Genomic DNA, 27,506 nt, shown 5'->3' with positions numbered 1-27,506 from the left:
GACAACACTGTAGACTGCCGCGAAACCTGCGGAAAACCTGGGCCAGGGTACGAGGGGAAAAAGGAGACAAAAATGAGAACTCTGCGTCTGAGACCTTCCCTGTCCTGTGTCACTTCGAGCGACTATCCAAAAAGTAGGATGCAAGGCGCCAAGCGGCCGCCGAAGGGATAGATGGTGTAAGTTGGCCGTAGTTCAAAACTAGTTGGGAGCATGGCGCGGTGGCATTCCCTCTTGCGTCCGCTAGGCCACGGTGGTGCCTAGTTACACTCATCACGGGGAAAAAGAGGATGTGGGTGGGGAAAGCAGGCGGAAGGGTCCATGGCGTGAGCATTACTCAACGCAAGGTGCCGAGGTCTATTCTTGGGACCACAGAAGCAATAAATAACCTATCTTCATTGGGGCCTTCAAACGGCGGAGACAGCTCCGGTATGGTCCCTTTCCAAGCATCATAGCTTCGGGCCAGCAAGATGCTGGGTTCGTCGCTCATTTCAGGAACGTTGGACCATGCTTCTGCTTTTGTTGTTTTTTAACGTCTTATTTTTGCGATGGCATATCCTGTAGAAAAGAGGTTGGGAATAATTGTATTGGACAAAATTTGGCGGGAATACGATATAATATATACGTCGCATCTGGGGAGTAGCAATTGTTTTTTTTTATTATAGCTTTCTTTGTTTTTGCACGAATCAATTATTCCGCAGAAGTAATTGTAATGTAATATAATTACTCCGCAGAAATAATTGTAATGTAATATAATTAATTTTGGGGACAGGTATTAGTAATCTAATTTATTTCCTTTTCAAATTGCCATGCATGGCTTTGAGCTAAGGAAATTCTTGCGCAGCGCAAAGAGCTTCAAAACCGAAAACTTGGATGTTTCGCTGAAAAAATGAGGATGAAGAGGATAATTTCAAAACTTATGCTGTTCTTTTTATCATATAACATATTGTCATCTCTTGGTGACGATGCCAAATCCAGCAAACGAAGAGACTGACGTTAAACGGGATAAACTGTTTACTGGTCTGGCTTGCGCCAGCGAATGAATTAATTGCAATTCGGCGGCGGCTATAACAGGAAGTGGGCTCGTCGGTAGTCCAAGAACGGATTCCCTTTGAATTCGGCAATCCTCTATTTAAAGACATCGCAGGAACACCCAGATATGCCAGACCAGGATTACTGTAAAAGTCCGAATAATACTGAAGCAGCTTTGCTTGCCTGGTATCATTCCAAACTAATCTCGGAGCATCTCCCGCTACGAGGAAAGTGATGAAGGCGCGTTTCGCAATACAGAACATGAAGAAAGAGCTCCAGGTCGGTCCGTGTGCTACAATAACCGTGATAAGGCCGCATGCTGGCGGCTATTAATAACAACAAATAAAGATTCCAAAGGTTCGTGGCAATATTGCTTTTGCTCATTTTGTCTTTTCTAACTACGAAGAAATGTACCCAGAAGGTACTTCGCTTGTGCAGTATGAGACGTTTTTGTTAAGGCTTGGGGGGCTCTCATGATAAAACCAGTGAGGCATTGGTGCAGTGCAGTTCGCCGGCGAGCTATATTGTGCTCTGCGAATGCGCACTGAATCTAATCTAAGACGTGGTGGAGTTTGTTGTACCCTTATCCATATGCACAACTATTCTTGTATTTCGATCGTCCATGCTCAGAACGAAAGGTCGCGCGCAGGTAAACGCCTCATATGAACACTTGAGGCACGAATACACTCTGCCATCGTCACAGTGTGACGCCACGCAGCACGAGACGGGCGCCTATTAAGTACGCAAAACACAGCAGGAAAGAAGCGTACGGCCCCGAACAAGATAAGAACTTACGGCAAAGCCAGCAGGTCAAACCTCCGCAGGCGGAACTAATCCATCGCCGTAGCCTGACAAAGCCTGTGTTAGCAGCCAATTTCTCGCAGTGTGCGTCGCCGTCTTCAAATTCCATTCGTACGCGAATCAGTCCCAAAGCAAGACCAGGCATGCCAAAATTTCAAGCGTGGCCTCATCCGTTGGAGCAGCCGGGTGTTGCCCCGCAGGAGCGAACGAGTTTTCGGGCTGCTCTACGCTGTCGCTATGGAAGGCGCAGACATAGGCACAGAAACCAAAACCATGCCAGCTGCGCTCCCGGCATATAGATCCGGAGCCTTCTACCACTTAACACATCTCGGTGGAAAATGCCAATCAACTACTGATCATTGTACTAACCCGTTCAACTCAGCTCTACGAAAATTTTTTTTTTTTTTTCCAATTCTTGGTGAGCACTTCAAAAACCTTTTAAAACTTCGCGAAAGTTGCTAGACTGTGTCGCTCGATGAGAATCCATTATGCTGGCTAGAATAATTCGAATTAAATTGACAGAAATGGCTTAAGAGACACTATCCTTCTCTTTGGGTCATATACCCGTAGTGCGCTTCGTTACGTACGTTTGACTGGCGGGCTGCGGCTAAACAGACATCACCACAGATCCACAAAGAAGGGAGGAATTTTGGCACTTCACTACATTTCTATTCTGGGAAATGCTATACAATATGCGATAAGGAGGGCATTCAGATTATCCCGAGTTTCGGCTCATGTTCCGTCCTTCGCGCAGGCAGCGTCCTGCGGCGTCCGCGACCGGGCGGCCAGCGGTGGCGTGGTGCGGAGCGGCAGACCGGCCATGGCAGCGCTGGGGGCCGCTGACCGCCGCCTGTCGCTGGTGGCCGCCGAGCCCCTGATTCCGGGAGACTCGCTCGGACCCGTGCCGCCTCTGGGACTGGCCGGTGTGGACCCCCTCGCCGCGCTGGCCTGGCGCTGCCTTGACGAAGCGCCGGCCAACGGCGCGGTCAAGGTACGTGCCACGAATGCCCACGCCGTCGGCAGCGGAAGTTCCAGACAGCCGCTATGCTGGTTTTCAACGCTTTTTACTGCCTCGTAGAAGTTGCCACACACGTGTCACATCTGGACCTACATAGCTCTGGGAACAAGACGGTTGAGACAGTCTATACTTCGTTTTACTAGATTTTTGCAGCACTGCGAAATGCAGGAGAGGCGTGGCCCATTCAGGCTCACATGCTCTATAATGGGTAATCGGGCTCGCAACTGTCTCTCGCCCCCTGGGTACTGTACAGATAGCTATGCTCCTACTGTCGCCCAGCCAATATGGGAGGCGAGATGCGCGTTGAGGCACAATTGTCTATTGTAGAGCGCATGATGATTGGACCAGGCCGCTCCTGCCCTTTGAAGAGTTGCAAACATCTTGTAATTGCTGCCCGGAAATAAGAAAAGCCTATAATATTAGCTTACATTACTACTACTAGTACACTACTACTATATTACCACTATAATTCTGTTACAGTCTTAATTAGTAGCTCAGCTAAATGCTCACTGCAACCAATTTTGCGCGGGCGCTTCGCTGTCTGTATAAGCTCAGCAATCCATGTTATATGCTATAGATATTCATGTTCATCCTTGCTGAGCATTCAGTGAGCATTCCTTCAAGCATTTTCGCAAAAGGAAAAAAGTGCGTACGTGGGCAGAGAAGCCTATATCCCTGTACCATGTATGTCAGTGAAGCAATTAAACTCATCTTCAGAGTATACGGTCAGATCATTGATGCAATCCCGGCTGTTAGTTTTAATTGTGCGCTTTCATTCAACACACACAAATAAGTTAGAAGGGTCGCTTCTTGTCATAATGGACCGATGACAATGCTAGCGTCAGACAGCTTCTCTGAAAGAACCAACCTAGAGCATCTACCAGTCTAGCAACAGTTAAGCGTCGCTTGACTGCTGAAGTCAAGGACCCAGCTGCTTCGGCTGCTTTTCGATTTAGGCGGAAAGCAAGGCGCCTGTGTATTATGCAATGTCAGAACCCAAGGTGCTCGAAATTTGCTACAGTGTTCTCCATAAGCCATCAATCTGCCCACGGGTGCAAAATAGCAATTTTGACAGCGGCACGGCATTATAATCCGCAGTGCACTTTGAGAAAATCATGAAGAGCAAAAAAAGCACATGGAATACTGCCGTATACGCACACAACGGCGGCTGCGGTATTTGTAGTTGAGAGCTTACAAAGCCGATCCAAACGGAGTGTGCAGCGGGCACCGCCGCCTCAGCCGCCACGAAGCGAGAGTTTTTTCGGTGCATTTCGGTGGTGCCGCAGCACGCCCCTGGCGTGCGCCGGGAAAGTCGACGTCGAGTGTGCCAAGGCGGAGCGGCGCACTGATACGGCAGTGAGCTCACTGCCCCTTTCTAGAACACTAATAGAGAGATTTAGCATACCATGATCCGCCCCCTACCGCTCGTGGGCACAAGCTGATTGGTTCTGATGCGGCAGGTCTGTGTGCCAACATCCAGTATGTGGCACCATCTATCGGCATCAAAGTGATCTGGGCATGCACAGTAGAACGTGCGGTGGCGGATCACGGTAGCGGATCGCGGATCACGGTGGGCTAAATCTCCCTAATGATAGAGTGAGTGCGCATCGAGGGGGATGGGCCTGTCGGGCTGAAAACAGGCTGTCGGGCTCCTAGACGAACGTCGGGTAGGTTGGCTCGGCCTCCTTGCTGGTCGGGGACGGAACCGTGAGCTGTTCGTCCTCCTCTCTTGCATGCGCTTGGTTACCTTGCGCGACGCAAGGTGTAGTCCCCGCCGGGGTGGTGCAGTGGTAAGACGCCCGACCACTGTGCCGGAGTACCCGGGTTCGAACCCGACCTCGGCGGCTGCGTTTCGATGGAGGCGAAACGAAGAGGCGTCGTGTGGTGTGCGATGTCAGCGCACGTTAAAGATCCCCAGGTGGTCGTAATTACTCCGTAGCCCTCCACTACGGCTCCTCTTTCTATCTTTCCACTTTCACTCCCATCTTCCTCCCTTCCCTTACGGCGCGGTTGCGGTGTCCACAGAACACGAGTGAGACAGTTACCGCGCTTTTCCCTTCCTATAAATAAATCAAGGTGAAGCAGCGAACTCTGCCCGACTAAAGAGCCCGGCAGAAACGAGTCCATGTAAACCCGGACGGGTCGGTGTGACTCATCCCGACAACCGGCTCCCCCGTACTCTACCCGCTTTTGTTGGGCTCATGTATACAACGCTTATTATGTATCAGCTTTGGGTAATCTGGGCTATGTGGACAAGTGGCACCACCTGGAGCGGCAGCGGCATCCTTGCCGCTGCGGCGGCGCCCGCGCTAGAAACTCTCCCAGACTAATAATCTTCTGACTTCGCGATATAGTTATGGAAAGTAGTAAGTAAAAAAAAAAGACTTTTCGCAGTAGGTAGTGCTTCACTTGGTGATATTTTCAAGCGATATAAACAACAACACACGAGAACTTTCGAAACTCATCTGACAGTACTTAGCGCGCCTTTGGAGATCCTGTAGCCTTTGTGGACGGAATCGTGACGAACGATTAAGGTTGAAAATGTAGCCGTTAAAGGCACTCCTGCATGAAGAATATGTTCAGTCATTTCACTGCTTTGCATGCAGCAGTAGCAAATGTTATCTGTGCTGTCAAACGTTTGCCGGCAGCGTTTCGTTCTCAAGCACCCAGCCTTAGCTTCGAAAAGTAAATCGATGCCTTTGGAATTGTCAAAAAAAAAAATGTCCCTTTCGTCTCCTTCGTAGCGCTGTTAAATAATTATGAATCCTAATGATATTTCTGACCATTTAGGACATTTTTTTCTTTCTTCCGCGCCGTGCCCCACAGCGTGCTCTAACGCCAAACCATTGGGTTCTGCACTTCTCACAAGGGGCACCTCCTGGACGTGCATTTCTTTACGGAGCTCTCCTGGAGGCCTATGTATTCTCCATATTATATTTAGGCGAGGGTGCTCCTGCGTTGTCTAGGTGAGCTTAGTCCTGTATCGATAAGGTGGACTCTTAATGAAGCTTGCATATGACCTTATGCAAAAACTGGCGCCCCCTTACGCTGACCGCACGCGTTTCCGCCTCGGGGGATTCTCGATACCACAGCAGTACTCTGACAGAACAGGATAGCGATGCGCAAGTTGGAATTAGTCGTCGTCTAAGGTGCCCAAAAATTGCTGCGTGCCTTGATTTACACAAAAAGGAGCTATGGATAACCAGAGATACTGAGGGTGCCAGCTTCGCAGTTCTTTATTAGTGTGCAGTATTACTTGGGTCATGTGCGCCATGTATGGATTGTGTGAACAGAATGTGTCTGAAGTCTCTGTGTAGCTTATGTTGATACAATTTTACTAAGGGGTGAAGGGTGCTGCCATATTCATGAATTGGGCTGCTCTCGATGGTAGCACAAGTGCTTACGACTCCCCCCCCCCCCCGCTTTCTCCCTTAACAGCTCAGTCAGACCGGTTTCTCCAAGGGTCGTACAATGGTCTGTATGGTTGGTTAACTTATGTTGAGTATAATTGCCCTTTACTAATTTTAAGTCTGAATTAACTGCTGTTACTTAGTTAATTGGGAATAAGTTGAACTTAATGTTGCATCAATGAGTCATATATCGTTGGACAGCTTATATCGAGCACAACTGCTGTGAACTAATTGTATATCTCAATTAATTACCGTTAATTTGTTAACTATAAATAAATTGAATGTTACGCTAAACATTGTAAATATCGCTGGATAGTTTATATCGAGTACGGCTGCACTACCCTAATTACAGTTCTCAGTCAATAACTGTTAATTAGCTAAATGGAATTAACAATATTGTGAATAACTTTGGGCTATGACATGGGGTTATATATCGTTGAAAATGTCTCCACGAACATAATCCAAAATAGAATGCCAAACCACGCAAACATCATTTCAAGCTTATCAAGCCGCGCGTTAACTGAGCTAACGTTTACCCACCTCGGTAAAAAAAAAAAAAAGAAAAGACAAACTTGCAACGGAAGCGAAACAGTAGAACTTGATGATACTCATTAGCAGCAAGTAAGAAGACTTAAGTGTCCCGGCATATTTTTCTCGCTGGGATCACGAAATGTGGTCAGCGGGAAGCCGGCATCAGATGTTGATTTCTTCTCGAGAGGTAATAAATTAATCGCAGAAGTTAGATAATAGGAAAAGGCTCAAAACTAAGCTTTTTGCTTATCTTGTAATTCGCCAAGAAGCACTCCATGGTCTTCTAGCAGATGCTGCGCAGTGCGTCAGTCAGTTAGTAGCATGCGGGACTATAGTTTTGCACCTGGCGCTTCGGCTTCACGTTTCCGTTTTTTATCCTTAATGATGAGTTTGGTATTATACAAATCTTATTCATTTCCTCTTTTGCGAAGTGTCACAGGCGAACGTATCCGGAGCAGACCTTCAGTTAGCCAGCCGTACGCTGTATAGGCCGCGTAAATCTGTCATTCACTGCTCGTTTTCGGCTGTTCGGTCTTCGCGTATTTTACGAAGATCGGATCTTCCAAGCAGAATTATCCAAGTGATGGTGGGCACCAGTAGTGCTGCATCGGCAGTCATGGTTAATTCGTCACTCTGCCGATCACCTTCTATCGTGGCACTGAAAGTATCGCCTTTTTTTTTTTTTAGGGCTGTGAAGCGCACAGTAGTAGAGTGCTACAGATTAATTTTGAGCCCATAGGGATTTTTAACCTGCACCGAAATCTGAACACACGACTGTTTTAGTTTTTCACTTCCATAAGAAAAACGGCCGCTTCGGCTATGAACGAGCCTGCATTCTTTGGCTCAGCAGTACGAGGTCTTTGTTCAGCCTTAAACACCCTAGCAATCAGCATGTTTCAACAAGGTGTACTCGTAATCGAGTGTCTGACCCTTATATGGCGTCAGCGCAATGCGGGCCAAAGCTTGCCGTACCCTGAATGATATGATCCTCAATGCAAAAAGAAAAACGAACAGAGGCTGATTGAAGAAAAGTGTTAATCTTAGATTACAGAACGACAAGATATTCTTGCCCGAGGGTACTTTGTCTTTAACGTACGACCACGGCCGGTCTCGAGGGAGAGAGCGCTTATCTTCTCTTACGGCCTCTTCAATGAGGTCTGTTTCCACTGCCCGCCGCGCCTCGGTGGGGTCGCCACCGCCCTACTGCTTCTCCTCCGCTACAGCCGTTCACGCGCAAGGGAAACGCGCGCTCGCTTTTAGTTTCGCCCGCGTCAGTTGCAACCGTCAGGTCCTGACATTTCGCCTCTTATGGTTTATACAAAGTCCGTCATCAACATCGAACATTATCGTGTACGAGGAATAAAATACAGTCAACAATCCGCTCACGCGCGCGCTCCTTGGTCAGTACGGCCGTGCACGGTCGAATGAAGCTTCGGGTACACTTCAACTTTTTTTACCCCTAAGTTTTGTACAAAAATAAGTTTACCAGGCTATGCAATCTGCCTTTGAATGTTTTAAGCAGATGTAGCGCGACCTGATGTGACTGCATGGTGAACTGTTGGGTGGAGATTCTGTCAACCGCTACCGTTTTCGTTTAGATCAGAAGAGGCACCGGCAAAAATTCATGATGCGTCTCAGATTGAGAGTAAAGAACAAAAATTTGCTCATATAGTAAAAATTTCACTTGTCTAGTGGAGTGGGCTGTTCTAGCTTCGTTCCAAACATAGCAGTCGGTTAAAAGACCGAAGATGTATGTTTAGTCTCGCGACTAATTTTAATCAAGGAAATGGGCATAAACAGTTAAGCAGAATTGAAAAGAGCGGCAAACAAACAAAAACATTGTCCTTCAAAGTTACACATTGCACTACATATTCATCAATTCATCAAAATGCGACCTGCGTCTAGAAAATTCAGTCTCAAAATCTTCCTACACGGCTTGTGCACATAAGGAGTTGGTCTCTCGGTCTTCTCTGCCACTTTCCTGGTATAATTAATTGAGAAGGAGAATTCTGAGAAATTTTTCAAATATCAAGCAAGCGGACCTAATAACATTGCTGTTGTCAATTCCTTTCGGGCAACTCAGTGCTGAATTCTCAAATTCTGACTGAATCAGGATCTTAAGTACTTCGAGAACATTTGTGTGTAGTAGGTGCACGGCAGCTTGTCCAACAGGGCAACAAGCTCTGGTTTCGGATAATGCAGACCCCTAGAATATTGTCCTCGTAGAAGAGTGTACTAATATAGGGCTGCTTCTTTCGCTAGTTTCAAGAAGAATAACGCAAGCGTCACACTCGAAATTGATTGACTAAACGATATATCCAGCGACGTAAGGTAAACCGGAATATGTGACAGTGGGAAATGGGATGGTAGGAAATGCCATCACTTCCTTCAGTGCCTTGATTTCGCTCTCAGATGAAACGTTCGTCTTGACAATGTAGTCATGTGCCGCTAGCTGTGCGGCCCTCACATCTAGCATATGTTGTTCCCTTCCGCACATTAACCTTACTTTCCGAAGAGAGCCTCAATGGGTCGCTATATAAGGCTTGAAATGAGTCTTCAGTGAGAGTGTCCTTCTTTAACGCTTTAGAAGTTTCTTGCGCACTTTCGATATAGCAGGTGAACTCATTTGTGACTGCATCGAGTATCACATTCATCATTTATTGGCCTCTTTTTACCACTTCGATCATAAGTGGTGTCATGAATATCAAACCATTTTTTGTTTTCATAATAAGCATAATATCATGTAAAAATTTCATTAAAACAATGTTTATTTGCAAAATTAAAATAATGTTTATAATACCACACATTGCCTAATATATGAATTGTAACAACATTTAAAACTCAACCCTACAACACTTTGACTGTTATACTAATACTTTATATCATGCAAGCATTTTGCAATTTACATTACATTTTTATGAAATTATTTTCATCTTCGGTGCTACATGAATGGTTTCGCATCTAGCGCTGAAAGACGGTTTTGCTGTTGCAGACGAGTTGCTATCATGTTAGCCTTGAAGAAGCTTCGATGTGATCACTGCTCATTCAGTTTTCTTTTTGTTCCTATTGTTGTACAGGCTTGGGGAAAATTCGGATTAAAATGGACAAAAGTAGCTATCATGCCGCAATGTATGCCATGTTTGTCGAACGTTTGCTGAACGACATTGTTTTTTATATCCGTTCACGTGTGGTACGCTGACGACATGCCGCTGCAGCATCTACATTCTGTGCTCTTTAATTTCGGTGCTGCACTCACCACGAAACTCGCGAGCAACAGCGCGAAGCCAGGCAAAAGCTCCCGCCGCCGCTGAAGCAGACGCAGAGCGAACAGTGAGCAGGCCGCGCCCCTTGCGGTGGCGGAGAGCGTAACTCAAGGAGAAAAGTTCCCATTGTTCCCGCGGCGATTGAGAAGGCCGTAAGAAAGAGTGCGCGCTCTCTCCCTCGAACCGGCCGTGGTACGACAATAGAGAGGTTTAGCTTACCATGATCCGCGATCCGCTACTGGGATCCGCCACCGCGCGTTTTACTGCGCATGCCCAGATCTCTTGACGCCGATAGATGGCGCCACATACTGGATGTCGGCACAAAGACCTGCCGCGTCGGGACCAATCAGATTGACCGCCCCGCCCACACGCGGTAGAGAACCACGGTGGCGGATCGCGGATAACGGTAAGCTAAATCTCTCTAATGTTGTTAATAGAGAGTTTTAGCTTACCGTGATCAGCCACCGCGCGTTCCACTGCGCATGCCCAGACTCCCCTTGACGCCGATAGATGGCGCCACATACTGAATTTCGGCACATAGACCTGCCGCGTCGGGACCAATCAGCTTGTGCGCCCCGCCCCGCCCACGAGCGGTGTAGGGTCACGGTGGCGGATCGCGGATCACGGTAAGCTAAATCTCTCTATTAGTTCGCTGCCGCGGTGCTTCTGCAATCGTGTTTTTGATGGTACCTAAATTAGAAAGATCGCCAAACCGAGAAAGCCGCTCATACGCTCTGCAGCAGGCAATCCCGTGACCGCAATTACCAACGTGCTACCGCTTGCTTGCTTCGGGTTTTCTGCAGTAGATGGCAGCACTTTTGCATAAAGTCTATCGCTGTGTTAGCTTTACTAGGTACGTTGACCTTGAGTAGCAGCATCCTTTAAAGAAGTTCGTCGTCCACACAGGGTCATAGGATGAGCAAACCTGTACAGATAAGTTTAGATTGACCTTTGCACGGATGCAACAGCGCTCTCATACGGAAACGCAGACTGATAAGCTGATCGCAGAGTGGGAAGCGGATGCCGGCATAATGAATATCGAGGAAAATCAAAATGCAACCTTTTAGTGCATGTTGCGTTTTCGAAGATCCACAGCGTTGAGATGAAACGCCCTAAAAAGGGCGTCTGCAATTCTTTCTAAAACAAGAAAACCTTAAAATAGTGCCTCTTTCGCCTTAAACCTTAAAAACCATGCCTCTTTCAGACGAGTTACTTCGTCTCGATGGCTCGCAGCGGATCAACTTTCTTCACGCTTTTAGGATAAACGCCTCGCTGTCCTCCCCTCGCAATTTTTCTCTTTTCGAAGCCGCCTTTTCAAGCTCCCGCACTAAGCACCCATCGCGCCATTACGCGAGCCGGGCAGAAAGAGGGCGTTTAAGCGAAAAGAGGGAGATGAAAAGAAGCGAAAGAGGGTGCACTGAGCGCACAGGGCCCGCCCAAGCGCTCGCATCTCAACGTCGTCTCGAGCTGCTCGCACGCAGAAACTAGGAAAACAAACCTCGACTCTGCAGAGTAAAGCTATGCGGCTCCGGTGGTTCCGAGGCTAATTAAGCGACGAGCTGTTTAGCGACATATGTAAACAAACAAGGCCCTCTGTCACGGCGAGGGTAATTAAGAGGCTTTTTACCCCGCTGTCGCCACAGCTCTTGTTTTTCTTTCGCCCTTTTCTTTCTTCTCGTCGTCCATTTCTCCGCCGATTCTTCATTGTTTCGCCTGCCGCTTAGTGGCGCGAAAAGTGTCGATTTCAGCCCATCTAGGCTATCGCCCTTCCCCCTTCGCCATTTCGGTACTAAGGCCCTTGGCGTTTCCTCTTTCAGTGGCTCTTTATCTGCCTATCAGTCTTCGTCCTGCTCGGTCACCTATACGTGTTCAAAGATGGTGCTATCTTTATTTTTCCTCGGCATGGAAGGAACGGAAGATGGCTTGCGGATACTCCGAGCACTTTTCCGCCCACTGAAAACAAGACCATACGGGCATACTGTACACAGCGTCTCCGGCAAGCGCCTGCTTAGCTCGCAGAAAAGATAGTTGGGATCGATCCGAGCATTTTCTCTCTGCTCCCTCGCGCCACTGTTTCCCGCTGTACTCGCGGTTTACTGCTAGCAATTATTGATGGCGGCTCGATAATGAAGAGGCTCGCAAGAGGCTATCGGTCATGCAGTGCCGGTCTCAGCACGCCGTGCCCAGGCGCTTCGGCATGCGCTGATGATGAGCGGCTACGCTGAGTTTTTTGTTCAGTGCACTGATCTCGCAACGTCTTTGCGCCCACGGTTCTGCTTCGTTGTTCGAGTACCAACAAAGGAAAGCGGTGCTTTTGTGATGCGTGCTTGTGACCTTTCCAAGAAAAGTTGACGACTGTGCTGAATAGAGAACCGCAGCAAGTACGTACCAAGGACACGTGGTTGGTTGCGCTCCATATGGCTCGTTTTGTGGCACATCATTTTTACGTGTGAGGAAACTGGGGTATATTGTAAGACACTGTTATGAACATAGTGGGAATGGTATAAGCTTGCGATACGAACAAAATCTTCCTTTAAAGATTTTCCTGAGCTTGCTCCGAGTAGTTAACCAATATGCACGTGTTTCGCCCTATTTCCGAGGAAATTCTATAGCGTTTCAAGAAAACGTTTTAAACGCATTAATTTGAACGGTCTAATCTCCCGATGCGTACCAAAATTTTCTTTTTAAACTTTGCCTTGCGCTCGCACAGAGAAATTAATATAAGACTGGCATAGAAAAAACAGTGGGGTTAATTTGCCACTATAGATAGCAACAAAATAGAGGCGCTGCGAGACATCATCTGCGGATACTTTTATTGGTGAAAAAAAAACCAAAAAAGCTATGTTAATAAATGCCGTCTCGTCGAAAACGTGCACTCGTTCTGAATTTCTGAGTATGCCGCCGATGAGACATTTTACAGACACGATTGTATATGGAAAACTGCAGGCTGGCCGCGGCGTAAGGGCCGTTTTATAAAAGTTGTAGAACATGACCTAAAATGACTGTCGCCATTTTCAGTGAGCGCTGCTTTCTCTTGTGTCGCATACATGTGGGATTCGGGTGGAGCGAGACGCAGGATTGGTTAACGTAGAGCAACCTGCATTACCATCTGAATACACTGCACGCGTTTGCCGCTCCACCCGGACGCGAACCCACGGCTAACCTTCTCCGGCTGCACCGATGTCCGGCGATCTCTGCAGTCGCAGTCCGACAGATATCGCAGGGACAAGAGGCAGGAATCGGGGTATCTGAAACATCCATAAAGTGATCACTAGGTGACGTCACCCATTACGAATGAGCGTGATCGAGCTTGGTGGTTGGCCCAATAATAACACTAGCTAATGAAAATGCGTCAGGAGTAATAATGGAATTCACTTGAGTCGGTTTCATAGCTGTCGGGAAGCCGTTCTCAAGAGAAGTTTATTTAAGGTTGGGCGTGGGAGGTCGTACAGTCATGAAACAAGGAGGAAAGTGTGGCTGTTCTCAATCCATTCTTTACCATTTTTGTTTTCTTGTGCTGGAGAACCTAAGTTAACCTTGGAAATCATGGCTCTCCTCTGGCAGTTTCGGATACCAAGGCGTTGCGTTATTGCGGACTATTCCATGCACCGGTCGTTTTAAGCACACAAAACTTTGGACTTTGGTCGGCAAGAACTTTGGTGCAGTACTTTGGTCGGCAAGAATCAGGAACCGTTTATATTGTCACGCGCCTTCGCAGAACATCGACTGAAGGAGAAAATCAACGGTCGGACAGGTCGGTAGACAAAAAAAAAAACAGAAAACAGCAAGGGTTAGAAGGTCGTTTGTAGTCGCGGTCCTGCTTCGATCGATTCCTCTGCAAGCCCCCTGTGCGTACTGAGCACGTAATATTATGCTTTATAGGTCAATGTATATATGCTTTCCTTGCCTGTTGTCCCCAGCCATGCGCTTCTCCATATTTTTCATTCCCTCCTCTCTTTCTCTTAATCCGTTTCCAGAGAGCGCCTCCTGCCATATCTTCAGAGGGCACTGCAATAAATCAGCGCTCATCTTTGATTATCTAGCTGTCAATGGACGGGCCGGCTATCTTGTTTCATGCATCTATACGCGTGAGCCTGTACCACCGTTCAATAGTTTGCTGGTTGTGGGCTCTCGAAAAAAAATTTGCTGTAGTCTAGTATCGCGACCTAGTCGCATCCTATTGTCACCAATGAGCAGGTCATGGGCGTCCTTTTATACCTTGACACATTTCAGACGGCAATTTAATTGACTCCGCTGAAATATTTTTTCCTTTCATATTAGCGTCCCGTAAACTTTTGGTCGAAACAGTGCATGCGTGTAACAAACAGCTTTTGCCAAAGTACTTCGTTATCTTCGCATCAAGGCAACTGTGGGTCTCTGTTCTGGGGTGCTTCAAACACTCTGGGCAGCGGGAAAGAAGACTTTATTGTTACCTCCTCAGCTATATAGCTCACAAACCATTTGGGAGAAGACAGAGGAGCAGTGCATTGCTAGAGTACTGCAGCACCGGACACTGTGCATAAACCCAACTTCTTTGCCCTAGAGCCGCTCTTGTGAATGACTGGAGGTCGTTATGCTAGTCTCTGCTTTCCAACATGCATTGCCAATTGCTGTGATGATCATTTCCTCACTTGCTGTGGCGCTCATTCTGAGCATTCCTGAGGGGAGGCCATATTCTCTTGGGTGCAGGCTGTGTCCGCGTGGCGCCATGACTGCCCGGAGCAGCAGCCGGGGGACGCTGGTGCGGACGAGGAGCAGTCTCACCGCCAGCAGGAGGATGAGGAAGAGCGGCTGCGCTGGCTTTCGCAGCTGCCGGCGGCACGGCACCCCCAGGAGCAGAACTTGGAGGTGACGCTGGCCTCGCAGCAGCTCCAGCTGCGCGTCTGCCGGCCCGTGCAAAGGGGCGAGGCCTTGCTTGCCTGGTTCTCCCGCGAGCTGGCCGACCTGCTCAGGCTGCCCGCGGCGCCGCCGCCACGCAACAGCGGCAACGCGCACGGTGCGTCTCGAAACCCAGCTGCGTGCACGCGTGCCTTTTAGTGCAGCAGCGGACCCCCCCCCCCCCCCCCTCCATATCCAAGGAACCAGTTTAGTTCCGGCACTGCAGAGCTTCATCATCATCATCATCATCAGCCTCACTATACCCACTGCAGGGCGAAGGCCCCTCCCATATTTCTCCACTTAACCCGGTTCTGTGCTAGCTGCATCCACTTGACCCCTGCGAACTTCTTAACCTCATCCGCCCACCTAACTTTCTGCCGCCCCCTGCTACGCTTTCCTTCTCTTGGAATGCAGAGCTTACTGAAGAACAATTGTACTTCAGGTTAACACGTTTAAAAATGGAGTTATCTCTACATCCGTTCTCCCGGGTAGTGCATACAAGGCTACGCAGGGAAGAGGATATGTGATATTATGGTGATGATGAATTTTAAAACGCGATGACATCTTTAGTCAAGGGGCGCCAATGCAGGGGTCATTTTCGTCTCTACAGATTGTGGACAGAGACTAGAGCACTGCACGGGCCTGGATTTGAGGCTCGCAGCCTCAAGCCCGAGCCCAGGCCGCAAAGTTCAGATGAGGGCCCGGGCCTGCCCCCCGCTCGTGCGTAAAAATTCCAGTTCTTGCAGGTAAATTACTCACTGTGAACAACTGAAAACAAAACAAACAAAAAAAAACTAAAGAAAGAAACTCAGTCTGCGTTGACCCTTGAACAAATTTTGTTAACACGAAAGAAACCATAATGTGGCGCGTTCGTCCAGCCAGATATTTGAACAATGACCTCGTAGATACACTGAGATAACTTAGAACTACGAAGTTCCAAGAGCCACATGAAAAGGGTTGCATACATGCGTAATATATTACTTTTTTTTTCTTAAGGTTTTTGATCAGTTATATTGCATGGCCGAGATGTCTAGATATTAATTCAAGCACCCTCGCAGCCATTGGAATTACTTTTTTTTTCAATGAACATAAACTGGTCGCTGTTCAAGAGGCAAAAAGCAAAGGGCCTCGAGTATTTCGTAGCGTGTGTGAAGACCTATTAGTGCCTCAGACCAGTGCGTTCTTTCTCAATGCATTTTTAATAGCTTCCAAATGTGTTACGGGAAAAGGAAAAATCCACATGGAAATGAGACCGACGGCCTTTTATTCCAACTGAATAACAAAAGATAATATTCTATCCACGTGATGAGTTACAGTGCAAATATATATGTAACGTGAGCCGTGCTTTAAAAGCAGGGAGGGTTAGCAGGCAGTATTGTACCTGTCCCTGCATTAGTAAAAAATGGCGCGTGTGTGAGATACGGCAATACAAATCCACATTAGCTCTGACTCAGTGTGTTCACAAGCTCCAGTTAAGCAAAGGGGGAGGCTTGCAACGTTAGGGAGGCGATAAAAGATTGCTTGAATCACTAACTGCTTCGGAACGCTATAATTAAGCGCATATGCGCATACCTATTCCAAATCTGTTGACAGGTAACAATGCCGACATCCTTTATCCAGTGTTTGACGGTGTGTTAATATCTCAAGACTGCTCTAAGCCAAAAACAAATGTAAGTTAAAGATTTTGTACACAAGCCTACGGCCACCGAAGCCGTGTTGGGACAATTTCATAGGTAATCAAATAAATTTAAATGACGTTTAAAAACTTAGAAGCATTTGGATGATGATGACACAAAACAAAAGAAGTAAAAGTATGCCTGAAACGCTTCATATTTTGTGTAGACAGGACTAGAGTAACACCACACATACGCTACATATTCTAATAGAAAACGAGAAGGTTGTCACTAGTTTCACGCTTCAAACATGGCGAAAGATTAAATAAGAGAGGGCGAGAGGGTTGTAAGTTAGCGCCCGTCCTGTGTGTCTCGCTGTGTCCTTGTCTTTTTAGCGCTATGCACCAATCGAACCATCACCAACTCGCCCACGCTTCCACTCTTGCAGAGGGCACTCCCATAGACCCCAGCGACTCAATCGACTGTAGCGCACCCAGCGGTGGGTGAGAACAACCGGTGCACAACGGATACTTCCGGTTCCAGTCTCACTGGCGCGAATTTTAAATTGCTTATGCGCCGTCCAGTGGATTTTAGCGCACCCAAGCAATTGGCCCACACTTCTTGGTTCTGTTTCACTGGCGCAAATTTCGAATTGCTCTCGCGTTACCTATGTTTGTCTGTGGCCTGAGGTGGATAGAATGTCTCATTTAATTCCTTCTGTGAATTTCGTCGTCCCAAAATTATTTTGAATGTAAGATGTACAGAAACGTGTACTTATGCAGGCGTGGATTCATAAATCAACAAATGTTCTTTCTGTATGGTGCGATTGTCTAATGTTTGGAGCAAGTAGTCATTCAGCATGCAATATTTATTAAAGAGACGGAGTGTCAAGGAACCTTTTTATTTCAGGGCAAGGTGAAAAATGAGCACAACACCTGGGCACAAATCAAGACCAACGTGGCGGAGAAAGACTCGATAGAAAGGCAGCTGTGTTCCTTAACATAATCAAATCTGAGTAGATATAGTAACAAAGAGAACACAATTAAAAAAAAAGTAAACACATCGCTAGTTCTTGTAGCAAAAAAATTAAGACAAGATAGACATGCTCAATGCATGCGTAATGCTTTGCAGCTGAGCTGGTACAGAGATTGAAAAATAAATGCTGCTCCAATGTCGGCAGCCCGTTTCCTTGTTTTATGCACCACTTTGTCAAAAGTTGAGTATTGTGTGACAAGTCAATCATCTTCAGCAGTCCATATATCATGAAGAGAAAGGAACATAGTGCTCACTGTCCTGCTGTCCCATGGTATGCGGGAGAAACTAGTTCCTGGCTTCTTGTGCATTTTGTCGTTGTTCTGGCACCATGACACAGAGCAGTAGCTGCCGTAGGAAGGGCCGCCGGACGGCATAGCAGAATGGTCTGAAAAATGTCAATACACGCACATGTTATTTTCAATTACCAAACCATATTCACAAGTTATAACAGTATTAAAAACTTTTTTGAACACAGTAGAAAAGTGCTCCGCCATACACAAACGCTGGCATGACACACGTAATAGAATTTGACGCTAAATAGGAGTTGACGACCGGCGCAGATAAAGTATACCCGAAATATGCCAATATGAGCCCTTTCGGGATTTGAAATACGTGTCAATTCAGCGCCTGCGCAAAAGAATCTGCCCGCAATTGTCAGAGTAACAAACAGGCTCGGGGTTTCATGATTGCACACGGCTTTGCCCTTAAGCTGCACCACGAAATAAGTGCGTTCTAGCCCCTAATCCCATCCCCTTACTTTTGTAATTGAACCTGCATGGGCGCCGCGCTTTAAATGCCGTACTGCACCTTATGAAAACAACCCACTGCGATGAAAAACACAACACTAGCCTCTGCTGTCTATGTCGGGGTTTTCAGGCAGAAAAACAGGCCCCACCTGTTGCCCAGCAAGCGAAAAGTTGTTTGGTGCCCCATAGGAATACCGAGGTGACAGAGCCGACGACTTCCGTCTTGTATATTTATTCAATAAATTACATTTTTACACGTATGTTAAATAGTGTCCTTGAAGCATAAGGTAATTATGCAACAACAAAAAAGTTATACGCTTGAATTTAAAAACATTTTTTTCCCCCGTTTGTGCTCTCCGTAATTGGGTGAGAATACTAGACACCTGCGTAGTTGTGACGTACTTCCTGAGGCTAGTTGCAGCCGAGTGTCCTCTCTTTATATCTTTTTTTTTTCCCTGTGCACAATCAACGTTCCTGAATTACTAAGCAGGGGAAGCAGAAATTTCTTTCGGTCCTAGCGTTCGTGGCTGGAACGCACATATATTTTCGTGCAAAATGCGAGAGTCAAGGAAACCGGCTGTGCTGACTTTTGCACCGCTGCAGCAAATCTGCAGTGTTTTCACAGGAATCCGGCCGTGGTGCAAATATCTTTTTTTAATTCGGTAAGAGCTTCTTCTGGCTCAGTAGCATAGCGCCAGTTTCGGAATTTGTCAGAAAGCCTGCCGCGTTTGATTAGATTTGAACTGGAAGTTCAACGGCACTTTTCTCCTCCTCAAAGAAAGATGAACGCAGCCGAGGCAACGCTTTATAAGCTGTGTTTTAAGTTAAAAATAAACCAACAAAACCTTGTCTACCAGCGGGGAGTGGAACCTCTATCCTTTGGATCCCCAGCCCACCGCTGTACCATGCGCCATGCCCCGGATCGTGAAACGCTCTTCGTAATTCCCCTTGTCTACAGTGAGAATGATAGCGGGATACCGCGAGTGACTGATACGGCGCCTTTCCTTTCCTATAGACGAATTACAGAACGCCGGTGAAATGCTGGTTGTGTTCGACAAGGGGCGCGCGATCTACCTTCACGACAGGTAGTGACGTCACAAGGCGATTCATGCATATACGAAGCTGACCCCACCGGGCGTTCGATTCAGGCGTTCGTGCGGCATTTCATTTGCCGCTTCCTCGAACGCCGCGCCACACAGCAAACATAAGCAGATCCGGATGCCTAGGAGGAGTTAGTACAGGAGGCATCAGCGGTGTTTGAAACCGATTACAGGATAGAAAAGGCGCAGTATCTGTCACAATTCTCCGCGGACACATGTACCACGCCGTAAAGGGAAGGAGGGAGGTGGGAGTGAAAGAGGAGAGAGAGATAGAGGTGCCGTAGTAGAGGGCTACGATCCACCGCGCTATAATGGCTTTCGCCTCATCGCACTTTAGTGATCCAAAGTGCCCTCTACAATTTTTGCTGGGCTGCCTGTGAAAATATATGCAAGGAGTTTTTTATTATTATTATTTCCATGAAGTGCTAGACTACCAGCAGCAAAGTTACTACGTTTTTGCCTCTAGTTTGTAGCTGGCCTCCTTGAACGGTTCCAGAAACTCGTACCATTTTCAGCACTGCATTGCTAACCTCCTCAAGCAGTCGGTTACCTCTCTAGTTCAAAATATTTTCAATGGCGTACTGCTGCGCCGAAATTGACTTTATCGTCACAACCTTCGTGTTCTATCTGGTGTTTTGCGCTTGCATACTCCGTGGGGGAAGCTCACACAAGTCAGGAAGCTGTCGAGCAAGAAAGCGACATCAAATGTTATCCAGGACATCGTATTTATTTACAGGCACAATGATTCAAGCTCACGTAGGCCTACAGCGTATTGATGGCATCCCTTTTTTGATTCCCAATCTGTTTCATTCCTTGCGGCGAAATCGCTAGTGAATAGCGCTAGGCTCTTAAATTCCCACTAGCTGAGGAAATGAGCCCTTGCAATAGAGAAGGAGAGCTCTTTCAAATCATCACTCCCCTTATCGACGGTCGCAGTGCAAGAACCTTCTTTTATTGGTGAATGAATATCAGGGGTTATTGCCTCTCGAACTGCGACAGTTGATTGAGAAACTTCTTGTGGCCCGGACGCGGGAGCACGTTCTTGGCGGGCACTATGGCTTTATTGCAAGCATGTGACTACTGTAACACTTCAAGTGTACTTTACATCATACAATGATAAATCAATACCCGAACAATGTCCTCTGTTCAGGTCCCAGTCCGACCATGGCCCGGGCCCGGAAGTTCAAGCGTGGACCCGGCCCACACTCGCTGAAGCTTATTTTCCGGCCCGGGCTTTCAGGCCGGCTCTAGCCCATGCAAAGCTTTAAAGAGACACATTTTCCAAGCAAATACCCTTCCCCCGCCTCCTCCTCCCCCAAAGAAACCGAGTGGGAGGAAATGTTATACTTGTTGAGAAACAGGCGGGTACCTGATGATATTGAAAACCCGCATGCAGGCCGGATTCTAAGCCACTAGACCACCGCCGAGGTCCATCTCTGCTACACAGGTGGACTCGAATGAGTGGGAAGATTGTGGACTTCTATGTCAGCTACCGTTAAGATTCGCGTCTCTCGCGGCTCCTGATCGGTTACGCTGTTTCAGAGACTTGACACGTGATTATTTACTATTCTTAACACTTTTGCCTCTTTCGGAGCAAGGATATTTTATACGGGACGGACACCCGAGTCGCCCTATATAGCTGCAACTTCTTTAACGATTGAAGAAGCAACGTTTTGTGGGCACTGTTTCCATCGGGTAATTTCAGGAGGGCAGCCTGCTCTAAACGAGACACGGCGACATCTCCTCCAAGTTCGTCATGAGGGTTTTCGGCGCCCGGTCACGGCATATCGACGACGTTAGGGCTTATAAAGTTGATGCAACAAAATTTATTGCAGTGTAAACCTTACCAGTGGCTCAAGCCAGCACAATAACCGAGACATTATTCCAAGCGTGGCCGCAAAATTTTGATCCTTATTATGTTCGTCGGCAGACCCAGGGACCTGATTTGTTAGAGAAATATAAATTGCCCAGGCTTTCTCTCTCAGCGCAAGCAGCCGTTAATTACAGCCGCTGTGGCTCGAGGTTCAACATGAACGATTAGAGCGGACTAAGACACAAAATTGTTTCAAGACCTAAAGGACGGTGTTTTTGTCGTCATATGGCATGCATACAGTTTGGTTGTATGCCTTACGGAATCAAAGAAGGTGCGCACGGCAAGCGCATAGCATCTGCGCACACTGTACGTGAACGGTTGTTGCGCGCACGCAGGAGGTGCTGTCGGAGAGAAGCCGTACCGGTGTCCACTGTGCAGCGACGCTTTCGCCAACCCTTACCCTGTGGTGTCGCACCTCATGTACCGCTGTCCGGCGAGGCACCACGCTGCATCGGCCGAGGCACAGCTTCAAGCGCCGCCGCCCACGGTGCCGCGGCGGGCGAACGACGCCACGCCGGAGCCCGCGGCCGCCGTGGACGCCAAGCCGAGGGCGCTGGCCGCTCTTCCGACCACCAGGAAGGTCAAGGGCTTCGATATCGCCTCGCTTACCGACTGCTGTGGGGGCACGGAAAACAAGCATCAGCCGGCCAACGCCAGAGATGTCAAGGTGGCGCTGGACAGGTACTCATCAGCTCTTCCAAAAACGTTGATTTCCCTGTGCGGGCTACCGCTGTCGACTGCGTATGTCGAGCGCATTCCCAAACTGTAAAATGTAGAGGGCACCATAGTCCCGACTCATCCGACGGCGTTTTAAACGGCGACTTGGCTACTAAAGCACCTTGTAATCCAATCAAAGGGGTAAGGCATTCTTGTGGGTAATCGTAAATTATTCGCTCGGCGTTAAAACTAGCAGAAGACGAGAGAAAAAAAAAATTCATGGACTTAAGCAGCGTTTTATGATTAAAAGCAAATCACAATTAATGCCCAGTTACATGCGCGGTGTAAAACGCAAAGAAAGAAGAGAGAAGTAATAGGCTTGCGGGTTTCCGAATGGTGTCACAGATGTTCAAAAGCAGGGAACTAGCTGTTTGAAACACATGGACAGGCCTCTGAGGCGCTTTTTAATTGTAAGGGAGCTGTGGGATATTATGACATACTGTTAAGCACACGTTAATGAGAACGGTTGAAGCTTCTGGCTCGTGGCACAATTTTGCTGTTAAAATTTTTGCTGCGCTCGCAGTGAGTAGTTAAAACTAACACTTGGCACTAATGAGCTGTGTTTTTTTATATAATTCTGAGGAACTGTGGAACATTTCAAGGTACTTTTCATGAACACATTTATAGAAATTGTCTACTCTACTTATGCGTGCCACATTTTTGCTTCGAAAGTTTGACCTGCACTCACAAAGAGTAAATAAGACGGCCAATGAAAACCGATTGATCGCGTTCTTCTTTAAATGAATAGCAAATACTGAAAGCCTGCCGATTGGTAATTTCGGGTATATTTATCGTTATTATGATATTGAAAAATATGTTCAAAAAATTCCTTTAAGAAACCCTTTCTCAGAAGTTGACCAATATTTCTGGGTATAAGAATAGAGACTGTTCGAAAATACTAATTGCGTTTATACCCGTTACCTCGCATATTTTTCGCTGGGTGGCATTAATTATCTTCTCCACTGCACTGTTGCCAGTTCAGAAAAACGCTAACGCTCATGGGCTTCATGACTCTAGCACCCTGGCTTCGTCTTTTCGCACACTTAGTAACATCTGCTCCATGAATACAATTTTAAAATATCTATACTGTTGCCACTGTGCATGTTTTGTGTTTTAGGAGCATTAAACAGTGCTTATGAAATTAGGAAAATTGAAGGGAGGCTAACATTCGATTGTAAAGTGTCATTTGGGCCGTACTTTTTACGCACCGTGAAGGGCGTGGCTGCGGCGACTAAGCTACTCCCGAGAAAGTTGCAAACTTCCTCGGGTAAGGGACATACAATTGCTTCTTCTTCGCTTTTTTTTCTGTAAAAGTCAGGTTTCGCATATTTATTGATAGACCATTCGCGCCAGTTTCTTAGCATCATCACCATCGCGGAATGTCATAAGGAGAACTCACCGACAAAAGGGATGAAACAACGCTACAAACGGGACAGAAGATTTCTGGTGTCTAAGCCGACTAAAGTTGCTGAGGCCTCGTGGCTCCGAAGCCTGCAATAGCTCAGAGAAAGCTAGGTTATCCTTTTGAGCGTGACATTTACCAATAATTACAATCAGATAGAGAAGCTAGTAACATTGTGTTCACATGTAAAAAGTCTCTGACGCCATCCGACGTCTGAAGCTGCAGCATTAGCTAATTGTGTCCCAAGTAATCCTTCCCTAGAAAAATGGGTGCTCACTTTTCTAACTCACCGTTATTAGTATGTATGCCCTAAGTTGGCTTTATCCTGTCCAGTTAGCGTTTCATCCGGCTTTCCACTAAGCTCCGTCTAGGTCCACGTTTTCTGTGTGAATGCTAAAATGTGCAATTGTATGAATGTTTATTACATGTTATAATTTTTCCTTACGCCCAGTGCATCTTTAATCGCATTACTGACACTTTCTAGTATTAACGCTTTCCACTTTCTTGTAGATGGTGCAAGGATTGCAAAATTAATCTAAGCTCTTTAAAACTGATTCATCATATGTTTGGACACTTATCTTGCGCCCTTCGTACGTACTGATTTCACGGTCTGAATTTACGAAGAGTATCATGATATAAATATATCCACTCTCACTTTTCTTAAACGTCCTTGCTGAAACACTGAAAAAGGATATGTAACAAAGGTTTTAAATCTCTCAGATGCCTGCATCGCGCATTACGTATAGCCCAAAAAGAAAACGAACTGTTAAGGTAAGAAATGTTTGTGTGCTCCATTGTTTATCTCTTGAAAAGTCTTTCTCTTGGAAAGTAACAATCAGCTCGCAAGTAATCAGTGCACTTAATCTTTCACAAATATGACCGAAATTCCCCCCTTTCTCTCCACTGTACAGCTATAGATGTCTAACGCCGTCACCTTCCTGTGGCATAGAATGTCTGAAATTACTGCACCCGCTGGCTCATTATGCATGTCAATAAATATTTACTAGAACGTCAACAAACCTGCCTTCGCTAGTGGTTCCTAGCCTTATAGCCACTACAATACCCTTTTCCTTTGACTATTGAGCTATGCAATTTAATTCCTGGAGACCCGTTTGTTACCGATGCATAGTTTGGTAATATTTTATTTTCCGTGCTCCCAATGTGCTCGAGATTCCCAGCGTTCTCTTTTCTATGGCCCGATGACGATGGTGTCGTATACGTAAATAAATAAATAAATAAATAAATAAATAAATAAATGAATAAATATTCCACAGCAGTTCGTTTTCATCACTTTTGCGTTTAAACATAGCGCTCTTGCGCTTCGCAGAGCGCTTTTTGCAAAAGGTGTTATAAATTTGCACTGATATCAAATTAGAAGTGCTACTCGAGTGTAAAGCCATCGCTGGTGCAGATCTCTTCACACTGTTCGAGGAAGAAAAGAAATACTCGCTTTTGTCTAGTCAAGCAGCTTTTATTTACCCCTTAGCACAAGATTGCTTGCCTCAATCTAAGCATCGCTGCATTGCTCATAGTCCGCTACCTCTCTAACAGGATGGCGCGGGGTGAGGCCGCAACGGCCTCTCCAACAGCGCATTCGCCGGCGGCGCCGTCCGAATACGCTGCTGCGGCCTGCGTTCCCGACGACCTGTCCTTCAAGCGGCCTTCTAAGAAGCGCGCCAGGGCGGAAGACGACGCTGCCGCCACAGCACCGCCTTCGAGCGCCTTCAAGAAAGTCGACAAAACTGACAGGCAAGTGACTGCCGAAGATGACAGTTGGATTTGCTTTTCCTGTTACGCCAAATAACACCAACACACAAATATTCTTCTAAGGAATTAGCATTTTTAATGCCTGTTCCTTGTGACTGTACTAATGACCATGATGTCAAAAGGAATCTTGTATTTTATTGAGTGGCATTCGGCCTTCAAAACGGCATATGCGTAAAAAGTATCCCTAAGTACGCAACTTTAAAACTAAGCAATATCGTGTGAACCGGTGTTTCTCTTGACACGCGCACAGGTCTCCTCCCGGGCTCTCCCCGGTGGCCGGCGGCTTCCCGTTCGCCTTTCCATACGGCCTGCCACCGTCTAGTCCTCTGTGCGCACAGTTTCCGCTCCTGCCCGTCTTCGGGCCCCTCCTGGACCCAAAGGTTGAAGACGACGCCGTTTTCGACAAGAGCAGTTCGGCCGCCAGCAACAACTCCGCAGCCGCCGCTGCTGCCGCCGCCGCCGCTGCAGCTGCGGCACGGCGATTCCTCCCGGCTGCCGCTGCGGCAGCCGCGGCGGCCGCTGCGGCACAGTACCCAGCTGCTGCTGTGCTACCGTACCTTCCACCGTCACTGGCGGCACTCTCTCTACCGTCTCAAAACTGGTGCGCCAAATGCCAGACAAGCTTCCGCATGACCAGTGACCTGGTGTATCACATGCGGTCGCACCACAAGCGGGAGCCCGACCCAGCCAAGAAACGGCGGGAGGACAAGTTACGTTGCCACATTTGCCACGAGAGTTTTCGCGAGCGGCATCACCTCACCCGGCATATGACGTCGCACCAGTGACCTGGCGGCGGCTATTGCCCCTGTGAGTGGGCGAACAGTTGTCATTTTGACGCGTTTCGGGGCCACTGCGGTGCCGGAGTGCGTCTTTGACGGTATCTGCGAGAGAGGAACATTCGGCGTCGTGCGCGAGACAGATTTTTGTTGACGTTGAAAGCGCGCTGGCCTGAGTTGTCATCTAGAAGCCGGCGTTCTGAACCCACAAGCAGCCCTTCGCCACTTGCTGCAGCGCGCTCTCAGCGGCGTTTATGGGTGGTGATGGACAGCGTGAATCCGCGAAGCCTGAGTGATTGCGCGGCGCAGGAAGCCGCGGTCGCCGGAGCTGCCTTTTTAGCGCCACGGCGTGCGTTGGAAATCAGCGGAACGTCTGTGGGGTACCTTGCCAGCGGCCAGCCACGTTTGCGGTGGCTTGTTCCTATTAGTCTTTGTGGTGTTGCTCCTGGTGACTGTCCTCGCGCTGGCATTAATTAACTCCACGATCTGATATCTCCGGGGCATTCTCAAGCGGATGGCAGACTTCCTACGTGGCCAGTGGTAACATCTAGTCATCTTTTCGTTGTCTCGTGTGTTTTCCGTGCTACAAAAATATCTTGGGCTGTGCTGTTCTGCTGCTGACATTGAGACTGGATGGAAAAAGCCAGTGACCTTGCTTTTACTGCAAAAATTAGGCTGTTGTGCAGGGGGCCCGCCAGTACTCAAGAGTACCGCTGGAGCCTTCTTTTGTGGACCTGCTGAGTTGGTATTGTGTAGTATCTCTCAGCGTTGTTGGGAAGGAATACTGTTTTTCTTTGTGGAATTTGTTTTGGTTTGTAATTTTAGTGGTCATACACTCGTTTGTTTTCCTTTTTGCTTCAGATGATACGTGGTGCGTACATCTGCGATCAGCGGGACGATTTGCATCATTCGCATGCAGAGCTCTGGTGAAATGTTTTTAGGAGTTAATTTTTTTTGTTACCGCACTAGATGGTGTCGGGTTGTGTTATGAAAACTACGTCGAGCCATGACGTGAAAGACTTTGCCTCCATTCGGCTTCCAGTCCATTGTTTTAGCAAGAAACGGGGTAGATGTAAGCGCACTTGAACATACGATCAAAAGGTCTTTAGAGCTGCTGTGGGAACGTTGTCAGCTTTCCTTTTCGTTGCAAATTCGCTATCATATCGGCGCATAGGATGTTGTTTCTTAGCTAACGTACCCAAAATACCAAAGTAACGTCGGGCTTTGAACAAATTGTTTGCTATCAATGAAGGGCTGTCGCATTTCTTTCCTTTTTGAGAAAACAATGAGACTGCGGTGATATATAACACATGCGCCAAATAAAACATTGGGCATAACGGCGAGCAACTGCTGCATTACAAAAGCTAAAAAATGGTGGCGGATTAAGATTAAACAAACCAATAAAACAAAACGACTAAAACCAAAATATTATCTGCTTCTTCATCAGCATTTTTTTACCTCATTCCACGCAATGCATTACTTTACAGCGGATGAGTATTTGACTTCTATCACTGCTAGGGCGTTAGTGTAATTTAGTGACTCCTTTG

At 47.3% G+C, this 27,506-nt stretch overlaps 1 protein-coding gene across 1 annotated transcript; it reads left to right on the top strand.

Moving 5' to 3' along the window:
• Positions 1–1,290: 1,290 nt before the first annotated feature.
• Positions 1,291–26,158, top strand: LOC146183052 (uncharacterized). The gene is made up of 6 exons (XM_084608318.1): positions 1,291–1,308; positions 2,585–2,821; positions 14,742–15,048; positions 21,636–21,978; positions 24,968–25,165; positions 25,434–26,158. Exons 1-6 carry the CDS (start codon positions 1,291–1,293, stop codon positions 25,966–25,968), a joined length of 1,638 nt encoding a protein of 545 aa, XP_084464444.1. The 3' UTR covers positions 25,969–26,158.
• The last annotated feature ends 1,348 nt before the right edge of the window (positions 26,159–27,506 follow it).

The sequence above is a fragment of the Amblyomma maculatum genome, chromosome 7 (assembly GCF_055883805.1).
Source record: "Amblyomma maculatum isolate TAMU_Amacu chromosome 7, ASM5588380v1, whole genome shotgun sequence".
Classification (NCBI taxonomy): Eukaryota; Metazoa; Arthropoda; class Arachnida; order Ixodida; family Ixodidae; genus Amblyomma; species Amblyomma maculatum.
The sequence above is the reverse complement of the archived record's forward strand: the minus strand, read 5'-3'. Positions and strand labels throughout refer to the sequence as shown.

Bases quoted from the DNA above. Each gene is read 5' to 3' on its own strand.
- LOC146183052 (XM_084608318.1), top strand. The intron at 2,822-14,741 runs GTACGTGCCACG...TCTTGGGTGCAG, and splicing joins CGGCCAACGGCGCGGTCAAG to GCTGTGTCCGCGTGGCGCCA. The intron at 25,166-25,433 runs GCAAGTGACTGC...ACACGCGCACAG, and splicing joins AAAGTCGACAAAACTGACAG to GTCTCCTCCCGGGCTCTCCC.